Source organism: Dryobates pubescens, chromosome 2 (assembly GCF_014839835.1).
Source record: "Dryobates pubescens isolate bDryPub1 chromosome 2, bDryPub1.pri, whole genome shotgun sequence".
NCBI classification, from domain to species: Eukaryota; Metazoa; Chordata; class Aves; order Piciformes; family Picidae; genus Dryobates; species Dryobates pubescens.
Window position 1 is genome coordinate 22571168 of NC_071613.1, and position 20237 is coordinate 22591404.

Below are 20237 nucleotides of genomic sequence, written 5' to 3' on the forward strand. Positions count from 1 at the left end.
CTCTGCCTGTCTACAGCCTCCCTTAAGGTAGTTGTAGAGAGCAATAAGGCCACCCCCAAATCTCCTCTTCTCCAGGCTAAGCAGCCCCAGCTCCCTCAGCCTCTCCTCGTAGGGCTTGTGTTCCAAACCCCTCATAGTAAAAATTAAGAGAATATTCAATTAAGTTTAATCCCATTTTTTGTTACCAAGAACAATTTGGAAAAGCAAAATAGCTTTAATCTTTACATTTTAGTTAGATAAAATATTAAGGCAGACTGCTCAGCAGAAATTAATCTAGCAAGCAACAACTGGAAACTCAAAATTCACCCGAAAAATGCCGAGAATCACTGTCTTTACAACAGCCAAGCAAATTAACACATCAGAGAGAAATCTCATGTGTTATATTCACAACCTAGCTGTCCCAGTAAAATGTTACCTTTCAAAGCAATTAAAGGATATGCTGCTGTTAGAATACTTTATGGTTGCAAAGTAATAGACAGTGCTCTGCATTAGATCTTTTCCTACAGAGAGAAGATACAATTATCTATAATGAGTGAGATCTGAGCTTATCATTTAAAGTTAAGTTTGCAAACACGTACAGCAAGGGTTTGACATTTCAAGAGCACTCCTTTAGTGCAGTAAGCATAGCTAATAATTTGTGTGGGCATTAGGTAGTGTCACAGCTTTTCAGAACAGTTATGTGAACATTGATTGGTAAAACATTGCTGCAGCTTTATTAAAGGAAACATTGCTGGTGTGGACACCAGTACTGACAACATGTGCAGAACAAAATCCAGGTCTAAGTAAACATTAGAAAATTGGTGTTTTGCTGTTTACAGAAGACAAATATTGTCATCACATCAGGTGTAAATGGAACCTGCTCCCTTCAGCCAGCACCTAGCAATGAAGGTGACAAGAAGAGAGAGGAAGCTGTCATGCAAGTTGTACTGTGCAGTGACTGGATAGCTGCTGTCAATCAGGGTTGCAAGAGAGATGTTAACAAAGTTGTTGATTGCTAGAATGTGCCTTCCATCTCCTCAGAGGCTCTTCAGTCACTTATGAGATGAATATTTAGGTCAAAAAAGGAAGATGAAATTTCAAGATGTAGAACCTTGTGTTAGAGTCTCTCCTGCAATGAGGACCACTGTTATCTGATAGTGACCCAAAAGTAAAAAAGGTACAGCTAACACATTGACCAGTTCTATCAGAGCTGATGAAATTACTCACACACCTAAAAGTTAAAAAATGTTTTGCTCAGCTCTAGCCAAGAAAGGTTAAGCATCCTGCAGGGGCAAGTCCTAGCCACAAACATCTATACACCTTATTTCTTCCTTTCTTCCACAAGTAAAGCAGAAGAGACCACATCTGTTACATTGGAATGACTAATTCAAACGTACTTCATGAATTTGTGTTTTAGTCAGAATTAAAGTTTACTTTGTACATTTAGTCCCTTGAGTTTATTTGATCTAGCAATGCTAGCATAAAATCACCAGTCTCAAATAGGGAGTTATAACCATGCCAGATGATACAAGGAGGGGCCCTCACTGCTTGTGTTAGCAGTCTGTGACAGCAGCAGAGTGGAAATCTAACTGGAGACACTACTTGTTCAGAAAGAGAACAGGATGAACATCAGGTAGAAGACTGCTAACAATAACAAATCACAGGGAAGTGTTTATTTTTAAATCTCCTTATCAGTGAAGGATTACAACCAGCTTCTGAAAAGGCAGAAACTACTACAGAATGTAAAATTATCCATTTGGAAGATGCAAAGCAAAGGACATTTTAAGCTCGTAGCAAAGCTTATGTATATTGACAACACAATAATGCAATGGGGCTGCTCTTCCTCTGCTACAGATTAAGAGAGGTCTGAAAACCACAGAAGGAAGAAAGGCATTGGGGCCATCTGTTGGCAGATCTAGAAGACAGCATTAGCTCACACGGAGAAGGGCATTTACACCGACTGCAAACACTTCCCTCTCAATGAGAATTTAGCTCCTGCCGATACTGATGGCATAAGCCCAGAAAACAATCCTCCCTTGGCTTACAGAAGGCTTTTTTGTTGGTTTTTTCCCAAGTCAATCATGCCATGATTTTAATGAAGACAGATGGTTAAGAACAACTTCAAATGTCCTTTCAGCCCTATTTTATAGGTGTGGGGAGAGTTTTCCCCATTTTGCCCTTTACTAGTTCCATTAACCATTGATATTTCCAATGCAAAAGTCACCTTTTAATTAAGTTAACTAAAAAGTATTCTACCAGTTCGAAGACAGAGATCAAAAGAATAAGGGCTGTACATGAAGATGATGCTAAAAACCTGTACCACTGCAACCAATCACTTCTCCCTTTATTTGCAAAGGTATCCAAGTGATTTCAATCTTTAGGTCAAACATGAATAAATGTAGGAGAAGGGTTGGTTTTGGATAGCTTTGGAACAGCTATGTTTTGCCCTTGAGTTAGGAATACACACCTTATCAGTAATTGAGAGAAACAAACAGGGAAGGTAGCAGATGATTTGCCCTTGCTTGAGTTAGAGAAGGCCATGTTTAATCTTTGACTTAGAAAAGAATGTAAGCATCTTGTAACTGACGAGAAAGACTTGGCAGAATTTGGTTGGATGTGTTGAAATAGTTTTGCCATTTTAACCTATTGTGTGTCTTATTTACATGCATACCAACAGAAAATAACCAATGAAGATGTGACACATGCTTTCCAGAAGGGTATGTAACCTTGCTGTGTAACATAATAAAATGTCTTTGCCTGGTAACATCTTGGCCTGGAAGCTGTGCTCGTAGTGACTCTAGGGTGATCAAACACCAAAACCCTTTTACCACAAATAAAAGTCCCCTTTCAAACCCCAATACAGCAGTGACAGCAGGGAGTGGGGAGAGGAAAACTACCCTATTTACAACTCGGAAGTGGTCAAAGAGGTCAAATATAAATTAGTGAGCTCATTCTAATTGAGAGTGCTCCAATCAACTATTTCCAGGAATTAGTAAGTTTCTCAACTCAAATTTCTCCAAATTAATTCTTGATCCAGCAGCCCATTTATTAACCAACAAGCACACAGCTAACTATGCTTAACCTTTAACAAAAACATTCAAGAAGTTAAGTTCAACCCACCTCAGAAACAAGAGGAGTAATGATCAAGCACTATCGAAGAAGAAAGGGCAATTTGTTTCTAAGCTTTCACTTGGGAAGATGGATTGCTTTGACTCCTGGCCACCTTTCATATTCTGAAGTTCTGCATTTGAAACCATTAGACTGCTTCATATTTGTCTTAAGCTATCTACTGGATACTACCCCAGGATCAGGAGGCTGCTCTGCTATTCCCACAACACTTGGCTTTAACATTAGAGTCCTCAGACTAAGTAGATGTTCTGAATAGATGCAATTTCTTCTTTCCTCGGGACAATTCTTCAATTGGTTCCAATTTGAATCAATTGGCCAGCAGGAGCAGGGAACTCATTCTGCCCCTGTACTCAGCACTGGTTAGGCCACACCTTGAGTACTGTATCCAGTTCTGGACGTGTCCAGACAAAGGCAACAAGGCTGGTGAGAGGTCTCAAGCACAAGCCCTACAAGGACAGGCTAAGGGAGCTGAGGTTGTTTAGCCTGGAGAAGAGGAGGCTCAGAGAAGACCTTATTGCTGTCTACAACTACCTGAAGGGAGGTTGTAGCCAGGAGGGGGTTGGTCTCTTCTCCCAGGCAACCAGCACCAGAACAAGAGGACGCAGTCTCAAGCTGCACCAGGGGAAGTTTAGGCCTGAGGTGAGGAGAAAGTTTTGACCAAGAGAGTAATTGGCCATTGGAATGGGCTGCCCAGGGAGGTGGTGGAGTCACCATCCCTGGAGGTGTTCAAGAGGGGATTGGACGTGGCACTTGACGCCATGCTAGTCATGAGGTGTTGGGTGATAGGTTGGACTTGATCTCTGAGGTCTTTTCCAACCTTATTGATTCTATGAAGCATAAAAAGCAAAACCTTCTCTGAGCTGCCTCCCATTCACTCATTTGTAACAGCACGACCGTTGCTGCGGTCCTCTGTTGACCTGTTGCACAGTGCTTTGCTATTCCTCCTCCTGGAATCTCCAGTGGCAGCAATTCCATACTGTGAACTGCTCCATTATCTTATCAAGACAGAAGAAACAAGATCTGAAACACTGTACCAAGAAACCATGCTTTTTTCCCTCCACAGACTGAAGATTCTGTACTAACGAGTTCAGTAGTACTGTGCTGCATTTTTAATTGCCACATTAGAGCCTGTCCTGAGAACAACTCATTATTGTGCTGTAAAAAAAAAAAAGAAATCTTGCAGAAGAGCTGTTGATTAGGCAAATTCCCACCAGTTTAGAATATTAGGAGTGCAATAGGTCATGTTTTGTATTTTAACTGATTGGAAGTTCTACCTCTAATGACTGTAAGAGGAGGACAAACATGACTGTTGCTTGCTATGGGAAGAGCCACATTTATTAGTGCACTTTAGCATTAAATTCATCCACTCTAGAACCTTTCTTGGAACCATTTTGATTTCAGTAAGTTAATCAACTAGTGGTAGAGCAAATGGGGAAAAACCTTAGAATTATTTGAAAGCGCACAATGCATTTAATTTTAATGCCTGATAATGTTTATCTCCTCTTCTAAATAACAAAAAAAAAAAGAAAAAAATCAATTAGCTTTAATTAAATTTGGGGTATTAGACCCTAACAGTTAATGAAAATAATACAGATTTCTTTTTATAATTAATGAAGTCCTGGAAGACTTTATTTCACGGTGGGGAGGAAGGTGCCAGCTACAAGTTTTTCCCATTACACACATGCAAAAACATTACTGGCTGTGGAAAGAATAAGAAAAAAAGAATCACCTAGAAAACAAAACTGGAAGGGAAATATTTCTTCCAGAAACACACACACAAAAAAAAGACAGGGCTATCTTGGACCAAAAGACAAAAAAAACCCCAACAACAAACAACCCCAAACCAACCAACCCAAACACAAGCAAAAAAAATAAACCACAACAAACAAAACCACAATGAGAACACACAAAGTATTTTCAGGACCAGCTTCTCTGAGAAAACATATTTACCAGTTCCATAGCAGAGTTCCCGCACTCCAGAAGAGTGATCTAAAAACACACACTTCATATGAGAGATACTTGCCATTGCCATACATCCCCAGCAGATTCATGGCAATTAATCGCTGCTATTTCTTGTTCACTGCTTCACAAAGTGAGATGTTAGCAAAACCCATGACCAATAGTTCTCTGGAAAAAACAGCTCCTCACATCAAGCTATCTTGAAAGCTCAGCATTATTTCACTTTGAAATGGGCCAGTAACTGTGCCAACATTTACTATTTACCAGGGAATGCAGCAGCTTCTCAGAAGGGCATCATACATCTACAATTATGTAACAAGAACAAAGAACACTACTATGATCTTTGAGGTCTCTTCCAATCTTGGTGATTCTGTGTGATTCTGTAATGAAAGCAGATAATCTGTATAATCTCATTCTACAAATGAGGATCTGAGGCTGAGGGACAGCATGACAGTTTTGTTAGTTGCACTGGAAATTTAGTAGCAAGAAACAAAGCCAGGTGCAAGTAAACTATGATCATAGCAAAAAGGACCATTCTCCTTGCCTTATTTTAATGACCTTTAAAAGCTAGTGGTAACTTTGGGATCACCCTGAAGCCCTATCTAGTTAAAAAAGCTTTTACAAATGAGCACATCAATGCAAATTGAATTGACAGATTAAATCCACAGCAGAACTAAGGAGGAACAGAAGCAACTTCCCATTTTAGATCAATACACATTAAAAGATAGCATCACAATGAATTCACACATGGGCTGAGAAAAGCATTCCTGTGCCTGTTGACCCCACAGCCTACACTGAGCTTTTCAGCCCACTGCAACAGCCCTATCCCTGTCTCAAAGAGGACTTTAGCAATGCCAACAAGCAGGGCCAGCTACCACAAAACCTGGATAATCAAAACTTGTTTATTCCTTTGGTCTACAGTATCAATTTTTACTCATTTATGGCCAAAACTCATATTATTGGCAGATCACTGTTTAATCCAAATCTCCCAATAAGCATCAGACATATGTCTGGAAACCACACCTAGGTGAAAATTTGCCAATGTAGATACATTTTTTTTTTTTTAGACCAGTCATAGTAGTATTCCTTATGAATTCCCTGAAATTCATGGAAGGATAATTTGTAAACAGTTCTTCAATAAAGAGGAATATATAAGACTTAAGACGAGAAGTAAGAAGAGATCTCTCCTTAAAGCTCTTGAGTCTTGTAAGGATGATGTTTAATTTTCTCCTCCCTACTTCCATATTAATGGCATCAAGTAAGATATCTGAACCCAACTCAGCTAAGCTGCCACTTCCATTTAAAAAGGTCTCATGCAGCAGGAGTGGCTTATTAGAATGCCTTTGAAAGAGGACACAGTTCTTTATCAAGAACAGCCTTTGTCACAACAAATAGAAGTGCTGTATAAATGTCAGGATGCTTACAGGTGAATCAATTCCAGTAGTTTATTAACCACACAGTATTTCTCTATTATGATTTAGCACAAAGCACATTTAAATTGCCAGACTACAAACTCTTTGAAATGACCTCTCAGAAGAGAGCTGCTACGTTAGCGCATCCAATGAGTTTGACTGTAAGTATTCTGCCTACCCTACCTGCAGATAGCATTTACATAGTCAGAAGGAAGCGAAGCTATGAAGTTCTACCACAGCAGGAAGTGGCTGGAGATAACAACAACAAAATGAGTGACAGCTGTCATTCCATGAATGACAGTAAGTGACACTGAGAACATCTCAAGTTGGTTCTAATTCTCCCTTCTCCACTATCCGAGGACAACATGCTCAAGGGCAGAGGGCTCAGCATGGGCATCCCAGGGTGCAGCATTTTGTTCCTATTGAACCAATACTTGCATCAAATGGAGGTTCTCAGATTATCAAATAGTTAACCTCAATTAAGGCTGCAAAGAGTTATCTTCATGCAGATAATTTAGATATTGCCCTGGCTGAGTTACCAGGACAAGTTAAATGAAGATCACTTGGTGAGATCTGAAATATTTAGCTGATGCCCTTATGATAAACAACAGAGACATAAGAGAGACATAAGGCAAAAACATTCAAATGCTTTTCACTTTCTATAATTCATAGGTACCCCTGACACCATAGTACATCAAATTTCTCAAGTATAATCTTGCATCATTCCAACCATCATTTTGTTATGTAATCAGAGAATCGGGTTGGAAACTGCTCAATAAACCTAACAGAAATCGATGACGAGATTCCCCTGCCCCCAAAGGAGGATGAAGTAACTGGTTTCCAGGATATTTTTAATACAACATTGCTTTATATACACCTTTGTTTAAAGTTGAAATAGAGGCTGATGGTCTTACCTTGATGGAGGCGACATGGAGCAGAGTCTCTCCTTTGTAGTTTCTTCTGGCAATTGTGTTACCACCAGGGGACTTCAACACAGAAGGACTGTGTGGTATTCTTACTTGATCAAAAGTCTTAGAAATAGGTGAGGTAGGAGATTCTGAAAGTGAAGGGCTGTTTATTACTTGGAAGGCTGCAGAGCTTCTTGTTTTCATTACAGTGGCAGAAAGTTTCAATGTAGAGGAAGAGATCTGAACTGGTGTTTTGTGTTCTGTTGCTGGGGAGTTGGGACAACCCTGAGGTACGTCCTCTGCACAATCTGTCTGCCCTCCTGACTTCCTAATACTGCTGCTCTCACTTAGTTTTTGTCTTTTACACTGAGATGTTACTGGAAGTTCGGATTGCTCCCTTCCACGTTTTAAGGGTGTAGCCTCATTTTCTATTGATAATGACATTCCTGCAGCACTGTTTTTACCCTTGCTGTCTTGCATGGGGCACATCACCTCACTGTCATCCTTCTTCTCTGAGGATTTTACTTGTGGTGATATTTCCATATTTTCTGTGTTTATGGAGTCAGCTTCCTTTATAGAGTCCTGCTGAACTACCTCTTCAGGGCTGTTGGGTTCTGGAGGGCCCAGAACTACTGGTTGACTGCAGATGGTAACATGCCTCTCCTTGGGAGTCTTCTCAAGTCCTCCTTTCTGCTCAGGTTTCTCTAAGCTCCACACTTTGTTTATGTCTGCTAGAATTTTCTTCTTCTTCTTCTTCTTCTTCTGTGGCTGCATTGGCTTTTTTGTTGCTTTGGAGGGCTCATTGTGAGGAGGAGAAGGAAAGAAATCATAAACAGAAGATGTGTCCTGGCAGAGGTCATCACTTTTGGCGTCAGGCTGTCTCGTGTTCAGGACACATCGGATTTTCCTGCTTTTTGGGCTGAACCACATTTTTATCTGTTCCTTCTTACTCTTTTTTAAAAAGCTTGACTCAGTTGTGGACATACCTGCCGTTGAATCTACATGCATCAGGGAAGAGGAAAAATAATTTACAGAGCACTCTTCAATTGAGCATCGCCAAAGAAAGATCAGAATAACAACTGTAGTAACTGATGAAGTCTAAATACAACCTATGAGTGCCTTCATTGCTTCTGAAGGGACAGGTGTAATTGTTTTAAAACAACTGGTAAGGCCACACACCACTGTGAAGTTCAGGGATCCCAGTGCAGCTAAAGCTATCTGCCAGGCAAGCAAGCACCCTGGTAGGGACATTTCCTCAGCAGTCTGAGGTCACAACACAGCACACGCACCAAAGATTTCTGACTAGACTACAGAAGAGAGAAGCTGATTCTCACTGAGGTTTCCTTGGAAATAGGTTTAACAAAGTAGTCTGTGAATACACAAAAGAGCACAAAAACAGTTTTCTAAAAAGATATCACAGTCCACCTGAAGATAAAGGAGAAGAATACATGCAAGAAAGCAAAAATAACATCCTTGAATGTTGAACATTCCTGAGAAATTTTGACTGACTCCACAGATGTAAGGAGGTGAACTAGAGACATATGTAGAAAATCTGCAAGTAATTGTGTCCTGTTATTTGAATCTTTACCTCTTGGTAATAAAAAAAAAAATCCAAGGAAGCTAAACATTTTGATGATCTCAAACATCTGATCCAGGCATAGTGGAGTTTCAAGGGGGTTGAACTTGATGATCCCCAAAGGTCCCTTCCAACCCCAACCATACTACAATGATTTCTTTACAAATGTGCAGTGGAGCAGTTTTGTAAGTGGTGTTGGACAGCACATTACAAATCAATAACCACGATGACGGAGGAGTATCTTGTACCCCTAGTGCATGAAATAGCAGTTGAGAACCACGGCTATAAATAGTGATTCTCAATGGCTTAAGAATAAATGAAGGAGCATAAAGTGACCTCCAAGTTAGACAATAATTTAAGTTGACAATTCTTTCAGTGAGAAAAAACCTACAACAGATTTTTTTTTTTTTTTTTTTTTTAAGAACAGATTCCTTCATGGAAATCTAAGTTATTTTGGGTTACCTGGACAAGTCCTCCAACAGCCCTGAGGAGAAGCTGAGGGAGCTGGGGTTGTTTAGCCTGGAGAAGAGGAGGCTCAGGGGAGACCTTATTGCTTGTCTACAACTACCTGAAAGGTGGTTGTAGCCAGGAGGGGATTGGTCTCTTCTCCCAGGCAACCAGCACCAGAACAAGAGGACACAGTCTCAAGCTGCACCAGGGGAAGTGTAGGCTCAAGGTGAGGAGAAAGTTCTTCACTGAGAGAGTCATGTGCCATTGGAATGGGCTGCCCGGGGAGGTGGTGGAGTCACCATCCCTGGAGGTGTTCAAGAGGGGATTGGATGTGGCACTTGGTGCCACAGTCTAGTCATGAGGTCTGTGGTGACAGGTTGGACTCCGTGATCTTTGAGGTCTCTTCCAACCTTGGTGATACTGTGAAATCCAATTTATTCTTTCTGTTGCCTCCAACCTCAGTGGCTATCATTCACAAGTGTCTCTGTGACTTAGAGCTGTCAGTGGAAAACCACTATTAATTTTTTCTGGTGAAGCAAGTTGGATAAGAGCAATAATAGTGTTTTGTTATTGCTATTTTGATCTGTGGTGTGTTTTTTTTTAACATGTTTAACAAGCTATACACAGTTTTGAATTTTAAAAGTGACAGACAATAATGTATTTCACTTCAATGCATTAACTTTCTATGGATAATTTGTCTCCTCCATACCTTCTCTTCTGTTTTCAGTGTTAGTAACTGTAGCCTGTTTTGCATAGCAAGCTATGATGATAAATTCACAGGTAGCAGACAAACTAACCCAAATTGCTTAGCTGCAAAAAAGAAAGTTGGGAATTTTGCTTAAACCAGCACTGAGTAGCTAGTAATTCAACACCAAAATAGATATTTGCAGTTTTCTTTTAAAGCAGTATTTCAAGGTTAATTTTTTCCTCTATCTTGATTCACATTATCCTACTTATCCTTGGAATTAAAATATAGGAGATATTAGGAGAGTTAGCTAGAGGAATATGTAAGACATCACACTAAAAGGGTCTTTAAGATTACAGCTTGAGGCTGCCTAATCAATCATTTAGGTATCTAAAGACAATCATCAAGTACAGAACTGCAGCTATTTGATTTTCCTGTAGGGCTCAGCTTGGTGCAATTGGGGAAAAAAGCACTGAAATGGAGACTGAAATCTCATAACTATCTAGCCTTCAGAAGGATACCATGTCCAATTTCATTCTGACAATAACAGCTAAAAAAAAAAACAACACCAAAACCCAGGAAGAGCTTCATTGCAAACAGATGCAAAATATAAAATCAGTTAGCATTTACTTGTCTTGCCTTCACTGTTGACAAAACCAGCAAATTTCTTTCTAAAATATTTACCTTGCTAGAGCTATCAGTCATCTCCAAGTAAAGAACAAGACTGAAATCAGCATGGAAATGTAATTTGTGCGACACTTTTGTGATGGCAGAACCCTTTGATGTGTACAGCACAGTAAGACTTTAAAGTCCAAGTGACAAATTCAGTCAAAGGCACTGTCCTTCAGAAGTATGATCTAAGCATAAGAAAATTAAGTATTTACACTGGAAGCCATGTAGATACCACTTCTGAGAGCAGGAAACCTTGTGAAAACCACAACAGTTCTTCAAGTGACCTGTTCATTACTGGTTGTTCAGCAGGGACTTAGCAGTCAGGTTATTAAAAATCTGCTGAAAATACAACAAATAAATATTTTGCCAGGATTATTTTTCCTCACATGCAACTACTTGAGGTGTAAAGAGTACACTGCATGTTTTAGAACAGCGAGGCATTCTTGGAGCATGACTTAAAGGGCATCATACTGTGAAAGACAGCCATCAGATTGAGAGGCACCTAGGGCATCTCCACAGCCTCCTGAGGAAAAAACTGCAATTTCTGCCATGGTGGGTGCTGTCTCTCAGACATTCTTCAAAAATTCCTCACTTCAGAATACTCTGTTGCTAACATCAACTCTACCTGATCAGTTATGCATAGTAGGTGCAAAAAATGTTATTCTTAGACTTGGCTGCCGCTTTCCTCCCTTTCCAAAACAGACAAGGTAAGGAGTAGAAGTAAAAAGGACCTTACTGTCACCTTCCAATATCTGCAGGGGGCCTAGAAGAAAGCTGGTGAGGGCCTTTCTAGGGTGTTGGGCAGTGATAGGACTAGGAAGAATGGATCCGAGCTAGAGGAGGATAGATTGAGATTAGACATTAGGAAGATTTTTTTTTCCCACCATAAGGGTGGTGAGACACAGGAACAGGTTGCCCAGGGAGGTGGTTGTGGCGCTGGGCACCCTGATCTAGTGCAACGTGTCCCTGCCCAAGGCAGTGGGGTTGGAACTAGATGATCCTTGAGGTCCCTTCCAACCCTGACAATTCTGTGACAAATGGCCAATTTACCCTCCCTGAAGATCTAATCCTTTCACAGACCCAGAGCTGTAACAGGGAGAGAGGGAAAAAAAACCAAGAGATACAGTGCTAAGAAGCTGAAAGGAAGTTCTTATGGTTTAATAGGTAAATGTTCATTTATATAAAGAGGGTATTAAATGGTAGCTAAGTACATTCAGTTAAACTACCTTCACAGAAAATGGCTCACAGAAAAATCAATTCAAAGGAATTTTGTTGTCTTCAAGTTGGAAGTCAGAGCCCATGCCTCAATAGGAATGCAAAAAAACAAACTATATGTGATTAAGATTTAATTGTCTTTAATACATAAGAAGCATCACTCCAAAATTTTTAGAGAAGCATCAAGACAAGGTGAATCAGTAAAGCATGCCTTACTAATTCTAGATGTCAAAGCATATGCAAGCGTAAAGGCTATCTGCAGTAACAGTATTAGAATCAGCTTGTAATAAAAGCAGTAAATTTAGTTTCCCTTACCTATTAAAAGTAACATTCATATACACAGTGTATCAATGCAATTCTCTCTAAATTAGACTTATTTGCTCATAATAAGCACAAGCTCCTTAATGCTGACACTTAGAGTTGAATTTCCTAAAAGGGCTGAGAACAGACAAAAATATTAGGGGATATGCAGTGCCTTGCAACTGGAGAGCTAGAGGGCTACATCTTCAAGTTCTGCTGCAGTGCAATAACAGGCTAGAGCAGGAAAAAAGGAGCAATTAGAAAATGTGGTTTAGCTATCATTAATCTGCATCAAAGGAATATAATGATGCACATTGTGTGCCTTTCAAATTATTCTCTATTATGGGTTTCAGAACAGAAGTTGAGAAATCTCTTTGACAAACTAGTCCCTTATTAAAAATCAAAGGGAAGTGCTTTGGTACCATCTGTGCAACATTAGTGCCTTCACTGAAGAATGATTATTTTGCAAGTTAAGTATTCTGCATAGGGGGGAAAAGGGAGAAATTCCAGATATTCAAAACCTCATCTTTAGCTATTATGAAAAATGTCATAGCATACATGAAATGCAATGTAACAGGAGTTCAATGTCTCCTCTTCCACGTCAGTAAATGTGAAACAAAATTATGATACCATAAAGGCTAATCAAATGTTGATGCCGGTGGACAGTAGGAGAGATTAACATGGGCTTTGGAAGCTTTGACCAACACCTGCAGGGTCTAGCTCTGTATGAGAAAGGGAGAGGAAAGCTTTTGATTTGACTGTGTTAGAGTAAAGCAGATGATTTTACAATGAATAAGGTAAAATCATCTGTAAGTGGTTGTTGCAAAAATTTATGACAATCTGTCTTTTCAAAGAGCATCATACAGAAAAATCTGCTGAAGTATTTAGAAATTCACTACTGCAAATCAACCTTCTTCAGCTCTAGTATACTATATCCACCATGTCCACAATTTGAGTTCTTACTAATTACCAACTTCTGAATCCTATCAGCCCACCAGCTCAAACTCTTAAGATGCCTTGACTCCGTAACATTAAATCTTAAGATTTGCATAGACATCCTAGTTATGAAACTTGTCAGTCAGTTTCCTATTAGCCTCATAAAGGCAGTTAAAGAGATCAGACAGCTCTGCTCATCTTGCCACAGACTAAGGATAGAATGTCCCTAACATGAATTAATTGTGAAACTCAACTTTGCTTACCTATTTTGTATTTTCTATCCAGTTTCAAGTTTGCTGCTTGTCAATTCCCCTTCAGTCACCCCAGTACTATCCTGTAGTGTCCTTTGTTCTGCTTCCCTTTAATTTAAAAGGGAAGTATAAGCTTTTTTGTGCACTCTTTCCTGAATTATTTGCTGCTGCTTCTTAGGAGGCACGTGCTGTTTGGAAATAATCTACTCTTATCCCAATGGAGTACAAAGTGAGATCTTTCTCATCTACTGTGGAACCTCAGGGTAGAGGGATTTTTACACTTGAAATATTCAACACGTGAGTTTAACCCTATGCTTTCCAGTCACAATAGTTCTGCAGGTTTTTTAGATACAATACACACACTTTACTGCACTCACTAGGTCTGTGGAAGACTAAAAGATGGCCAGAATGGTGCATATACATTAGAAACTTCAGAGCCAACAAGGGTCTCAAACAGAAGCCTTGAGACAAACCACAATTCTCTCAAAATAAGGCGCACAGAAGAAATGTGCAAAAAGGATATAAACCAAATAAGTAACTATTTCTTTTCCAACTGCTTCTGTTCCTTTCCTCCACAGAAAGATTGATTTGTTTTTCAGTATGTTTCTTTTACTGGAGCAAAAAATACAATTTCTGACCTTCTAACAAAAAGCTTAAAGACAATGTTGTTGACAGGAATGTGGCAGAAGTTCAGTGCCATAAGGACAAGACAGGCCCTGATCCTCCAAACTCAAGCATCTTCCACATTGAATAAATTAAGTTCAAGACACATCTACAGGAGGTGACAGATTTGCCAGAGACAAGCGACAAAACTTCCTACAGGAATTGCTCTCAAAACCTCTAAAGCTACAGCATCCTGTGATCGTCCGTGCTACAGAACGTGACTGGCTTTTGTTAGAGGTTGTGCTCCTTTACTTACGTATCCAAACTTTTTCTGACAGGGAACTATCTCCAGCTCGGGAGGTTTTCCCTTTAACCTCAATATGAAACATTTAAAATCCTTAGTGCACTGTGAAGAATACAAGTAATCAAAAGTAATCTCCCATGTCAGTTTGTAACTTCAACTCCAATTAAAATGCTCAAACTTCCACCTCCTTGTTCTGCCTTAAAAGCAAACAAAGGATAAAGAGAACCTCATTTTGTTCTGTGGTTTAGCCACACCATGCAAATTTTACTTTGGAAGAACTATGGAATTATTGAACTTCTACTACAGTTAAATATCAGACCAATTTTTAAGGGGTAATCCATCTGTAAGTGTTCTCACAATGTCTAACGTGCATTAATTATACTAAAATTGTGTATTTTACATGCTTTATTCATAACATATTCATTACAAATAGCTCCTCTCAGAGATTTTCTTCCAGTTCTGTTTTTAAAAGCTTTCATCATTTAATATGTTTCCCCAAAATCCTATTTGAGCCATCACCTGTATTTCCTATGCTCCAGACAATTTAATCACCACAGGATTTTCTATCTGTATAACATGTATCCCTTTACAGCTGGACATAGGTTTCCAGCCTCCCCACTTAAATCCATTTTGATGTCAACGAAGAGCTACCCCACAAATGACTACAAAGGTGCTGAAGGGATTAGGCTTTGAAAAAAGGATCTTTAATTTAGACAAACAGATTAGGAAGCAACAATGAAGTAAGAATTGCCTCTTCTGTACCTGACAGCTAAATGAATGTTTTCTAAAACTTGGTATCACAGAAAGTGCTCCTCACTGAGCTTGCAGAAGAGACATACATTCACCTACGCTTATTTCACTTCATTTTTTATCCTACTTCGACAATCAGCCTAAAATTTGATAAAGGGATGAATTCCCAGAGTATGATCTCTGCAATCATCCGGCACAGTAGCAATGACAAAATTTCATTCTAACAGACTAGCTGACTGCTAGGGACCAGAAAATAAATGAGTTCAGACTTGCCTTCTTCCCCTTTTAAGCAAGGAACACAGATGATTATTTTTTTCTGTATGCAAAAACCCTAAACTCAACACTACTGGGACAGCACACACATCTCAGTGCACAAATGCACAAGAGGCAGGAGAATATATGTATTAATCTTCTAACAGGGGCCCCCTAAGGAATTGCACACTGCAGAACATTACACATTTGTGCTCTCCTAAGAGCACAAGATTTGACAGCTCGTGCCCCTGGTTTGTGCAACTAGCTGCCACGTGACTTGGTAATCTATCCCACTTCCACTTAATTTTGGAAGGCAGATTCTAATAAATTATGGACTAACCTGCTCATGCAGATTTCTTAGTAAAACAGATTCAAAGAATGAGCAATCCATACAGACAGTTCTCTTCAAATCAAATTTTCCAAACATGATTTGGAACAGCCTTTCAGCATCTTAAACAGGGCTGCACTGCTCATTCTCTGTAAAGCCTGTGAAATGAAGGAGTGGTGAGGACTCGACAGCTGTCAGAGACCCAGGTTTGCTCTTACCCGAGGTGTCTGCCCCCAGCAGATGCTGCAGTTTGCCGCAAAGCTGAATCATGGTTTCCAGCTGCCGGTTTACCTGTGCATCTTGCACCCAGGCTGGTACGTAACACACTGGGCATTCTGTGCCAATACAGTCACCCACACAAGATCTGAAAGTCAAATGTAAAAATCCATTATCCAGTAGAAGTTATCTGTTGTAGTTACTATCAACCTTTTCACAGCTAAATGCTCAGCTAGAATCTCTTATTTTAGCATTGACAAACCGCTACAGTGAAGCCCACAGATGCAGGAGAGGACATCTTTATCATGGCAAGCGACAAGCCATAATTAAGTAAGCCAAGTCCAGAGCCTTGTCAGGACACTGTCACGAAAGCCTTGGTATCTTGTGACTCCCACAGACTCACAAGCTGATCCAAATTTTCAAGGTACGCTAAAGCTCCACTGCTGTTTGTCTCCAGGTAGCAATTAGGCTTGAACAGTTAAAACTACACATTATTTAACACCTCAGCTAAAGGCAGGGTCTTCCATTTGTAAACAAGTGAGAAGAGAGCCAAACGATAGCAAACTATTATCTCCACTTTTTCCTCCTTAAAATTTCCTCGACATTGTGGAGTTTCACTAGTCCAAACACTTTTTTTCTTCAAGAAGTCCTGAGAGGATCAGGAGACGTTCAGAGCACACCATCACTTTTCTCTTTCAGAGCATTTATGTCAGATCATCAAGGTGGGGTGGATGGGGAAACAGATGTACTCAGTAAAGGTCGTTTAACACCTGTAGCTTCCAATTAATATTACACTCCCCATGAAAGCCTAAAATCTTTTATTCATTTGACTAGTCCAGTGATTTGCCATCTGAACTGCAACATTCAAGGGTCATTGTTACATCTCAACTCAAATCTAGCCTATTAAAGACAGGTTATAATTTCACTTATCCAAGACTGAATTAATTCCAAAAGTCTCTGTTACCTTACCAAAATGTAACACAGTTCTTGCCAAAGGCATAAAATTTAAGGTGAGCAGATCATGTTAAAACATTCAGATGAACAGAATGCAAGGAACATCAAGCCACTGCTACCTGGAGAGGAAGATCTAAGTCTGTACATCTAGTCTCTATAATCACATAGTCAGTTTGGAAGCTGACAGTCACACACCCCCTAAACTAGTAGCATATCAGTTAACACCAGCAGAATTACAAGTACCACCACTTTTCTTAAAAGGAGAGTTCTTTTCAGATCTGCTCTCTACACTAGCATCCCTTCCTCAAATACCACAAGAGTATCACACCTCCAGTTAATTCCAAGATGAGACATTTGGTATATAATAACTGCTGCTGGGTACACTTTGTGCTTTAAATAGCCTGCTCTGAGCAGGCAAGGACCTCACAGTTGAGACACTGCTATGATCAGGAAACCGAAATACAATTCTTGGCTCTGACATATTCTAGATGACATTGACAAATCACTTGGAGCAAAGATAAGAACCAGCCAGGTCTCACTCTCAAGTAAAGTTGGCCTCTGGTCTCCCACATCTATAAAAGGCAGCTCCAAAGGAAATGCAGGATGACTTTGAATACCACGACATTTCCTAATTACCTCTAGCTGTTGGGTTTTTATAGTTAATGGATAATGACAGTAACTAACTTATAGTTACTCAGACAAAACTGCAGAAACTGACCTTAATAAATATCCCTGCCCATAGTAAAATTCATGCTGAGGGAGAACCAGTTACATTATGTGTGACCTGGGGGCCTACATGAAAGATGGAGAGGGACTTTTTGCAAGGTCATGTAGTGACAGGACACGGTATAATGGCTTTAAACTGAAAAGAGGGTAGGTTTAGATTGGATATAAGGAAGAAACTCTGAGAGCAGCCAGACACAGGTATGGCTTGCCCCAAAAAGTTGTTCCTGCCTTACCCCTGGAAGCATCAAGATCAGGTTGAATGGGGTGCTGAGAAACGTGGTCTAATGGCAGAGGGGTTGAAACTAGAACCTTTAAAGTTGCTTCCAACCCTAACTATTCTATGCTTCTATAGTTATTGCAGTTCATTAGTTCCACATGTTTTACTTCATATATCAGAAGCCAGCTCAGGCCATTCACCCCACTCCTTCCCAGACACATGTCTAACTTTAGCTAAGGATCAGAATCACTTCATGTCAGAACACTGCAGATTCAATTCCTCCTCTACCAAATTCACTGGTAAACAAATTAATCTAAATTTCCTTGGGTTTACTTAAAAAAATAGCTCCTATCCAAGATTCAGTCACCAAAGACCACATTAAATTTATGACTAAAGGGTCAGGTGTACAAGAGAATAGATCAGGTATAAGAATAACTTGGATAATAGCAAATAAACTCTTTCTGGAGTAAGAAATAGATGGTAATGAATGCCTAAGACTCCTATTAACTATTCTTTTCAGCCTGATCATTGCCAACTGAATCATCTTCTGACATCTTGAAAATGGCTCTTAAAAATTAAAATGCTTCAGCAAACAGTGGGCACCTTAAATCTATAACCTAGAATACATGGAGATCATCTAAAATAGAACCACTAGATGTGGTTTTATTATTAAATAATTATGTATATGAGTAAGTAATTATTTATTACTAAATAATTATGTTTATTAGGCCACCCTTAAGATACCTTTCCATATCCACACTACACCTGAGAGAAAAAAACAAACTAAAAACAACCCAATATTTTATGAAGACAGATATGAACATCTTTATAAATAACTTGTTCAAGATTCTAGGGGTTATTTTCCCTGAGGACAGGTAATACATACAGAATAAACAACTAAAGATTTGCTTTAGAAGGCAGAATCTTCTACAGCAACTAATGGCTAAAGCAGAAGAACCTGTCTGTAAGTAAATAAATCATTTGTGCATATCCATATTTGGAGGGAAGATGCTAAGGGCATCTGTCCCCTAATCAGTTATTCTCTAAAACCCAAGAAAGTCTTTTGCTAGTATTTCTAGCCTTTCAGTACTTAAAGGGGAACTATTAGAAAGATAGGCACAATCATCTTAGTAAGGCCTGTTGCAAGAAGACAAGGGGTTGGTTAAAAACACAAGAGGGGAAAATTAGACTAGATACAGTTAAGAAATTTTTTACAGTGCAGGTGCTGAAACTCTGGAACAGGTTGCCCAGAGAAGAGGTAGAAGCCTCACCCCTGAAAAGGTCAGGCTGAAGAGGACTCTGCACAGTCTGATTTAGTTGAAGACAGCCCTGCTCACTGTAAGAGGAAGTTTGGACTAGATGGCCTTTAAAAGTCCCTTCCAGCCTAAAACATTCAATGATTCTATGATTTTACTCTTCAGGCCTTCAATACTTTAAGCCCCTATTAGAAAGATGCAGCAGTCTACAGCTAATGAATACATGGCTGGGGGGCAGGGGCAAAGGATTTCCTCTGCTTTTATTGATATAGTAACCACAGCGTTAAGAGGCAGAACTGAGTATCTAAACTGGCTTACAGTTACAGCCAGATAAAGATTAACCCAGAGCAGAGGTCAGAAAGTCTCTATCCTCTACAATAAAAGTACAGGGTTTTAATAGGGAACTCCAATCTGTGGTGTGTAAAGAAACTGTTGCAGATACATGACTGACCCTTTAACTCCCCATGTCTGCCTTTGCATTTGCAAGCCATGAAGAGCAGTGACACACAGGACAGTGAGGTTCCACTACCTTCCTTATGTGATGTTTTGGGGCATGAACATTCCAGGCTCTGTCTGTCATCATGATAGGGTGAGCTATCCCTAAGACAGGCCAACTACCACCTCCTCAGCACTGCATTAGCAGAATGTGTCGTGACTGTCTTTTTAAGCACTCAGGTTATTTGACAAACCACAGGCAGAGATATTGATGCTATCTCAACATGTTTGGCACGACACGAATATAAGAACTGTTACAGATCTGAAGGAAAAGAACCATTAGCACAGCAGAAGGCCAAATCAATGACAAGCAGCACCCAATCCTCTCAAACTGAGCAAAATGTCCTCCAAAAGAGGAAACCTCTTCCCCACCTGCTCTGGGTTTTTTGGGGGGTTTTTTTGGGGTTGTTTTTTTTAAGTGAAAAAGAGAAAGGTACTGAAGGTGGCAAGAGGAATTGTTAAGTTAGTTTTGCCTTCTACCTCACTACGAGTGAACTCCGCCTTCTGTCAGGCTGCTCCCTTCGCATCCGGCCGAGCCTAAAGCGGCGCTCAGGAGACTCGGCTTTCACTTCGCAAGGCAATATCCGCCCTAGAACAGCGAGCCGGAACCCACCGCGGACCGGCGCCTCCCGCCTTCCTCTCCCGTCCAGCCCCTCGGGCCACA

The 20237-nt window shown here is 40.0% G+C and overlaps 1 protein-coding gene across 1 annotated transcript in view; it reads right to left on the reverse strand.

The window, feature by feature from the left end:
- Positions 1-20237, reverse strand: part of BARD1 (BRCA1 associated RING domain 1) — a 45941-nt gene that overhangs the window by 25243 nt on the left and 461 nt on the right. The window contains exon 3 of the mRNA XM_054168240.1: positions 15928-16073. Within this exon, the coding sequence (XP_054024215.1) occupies positions 15928-16073 (146 nt within the window). The remainder of the gene's footprint in view (positions 1-15927; positions 16074-20237) is intronic.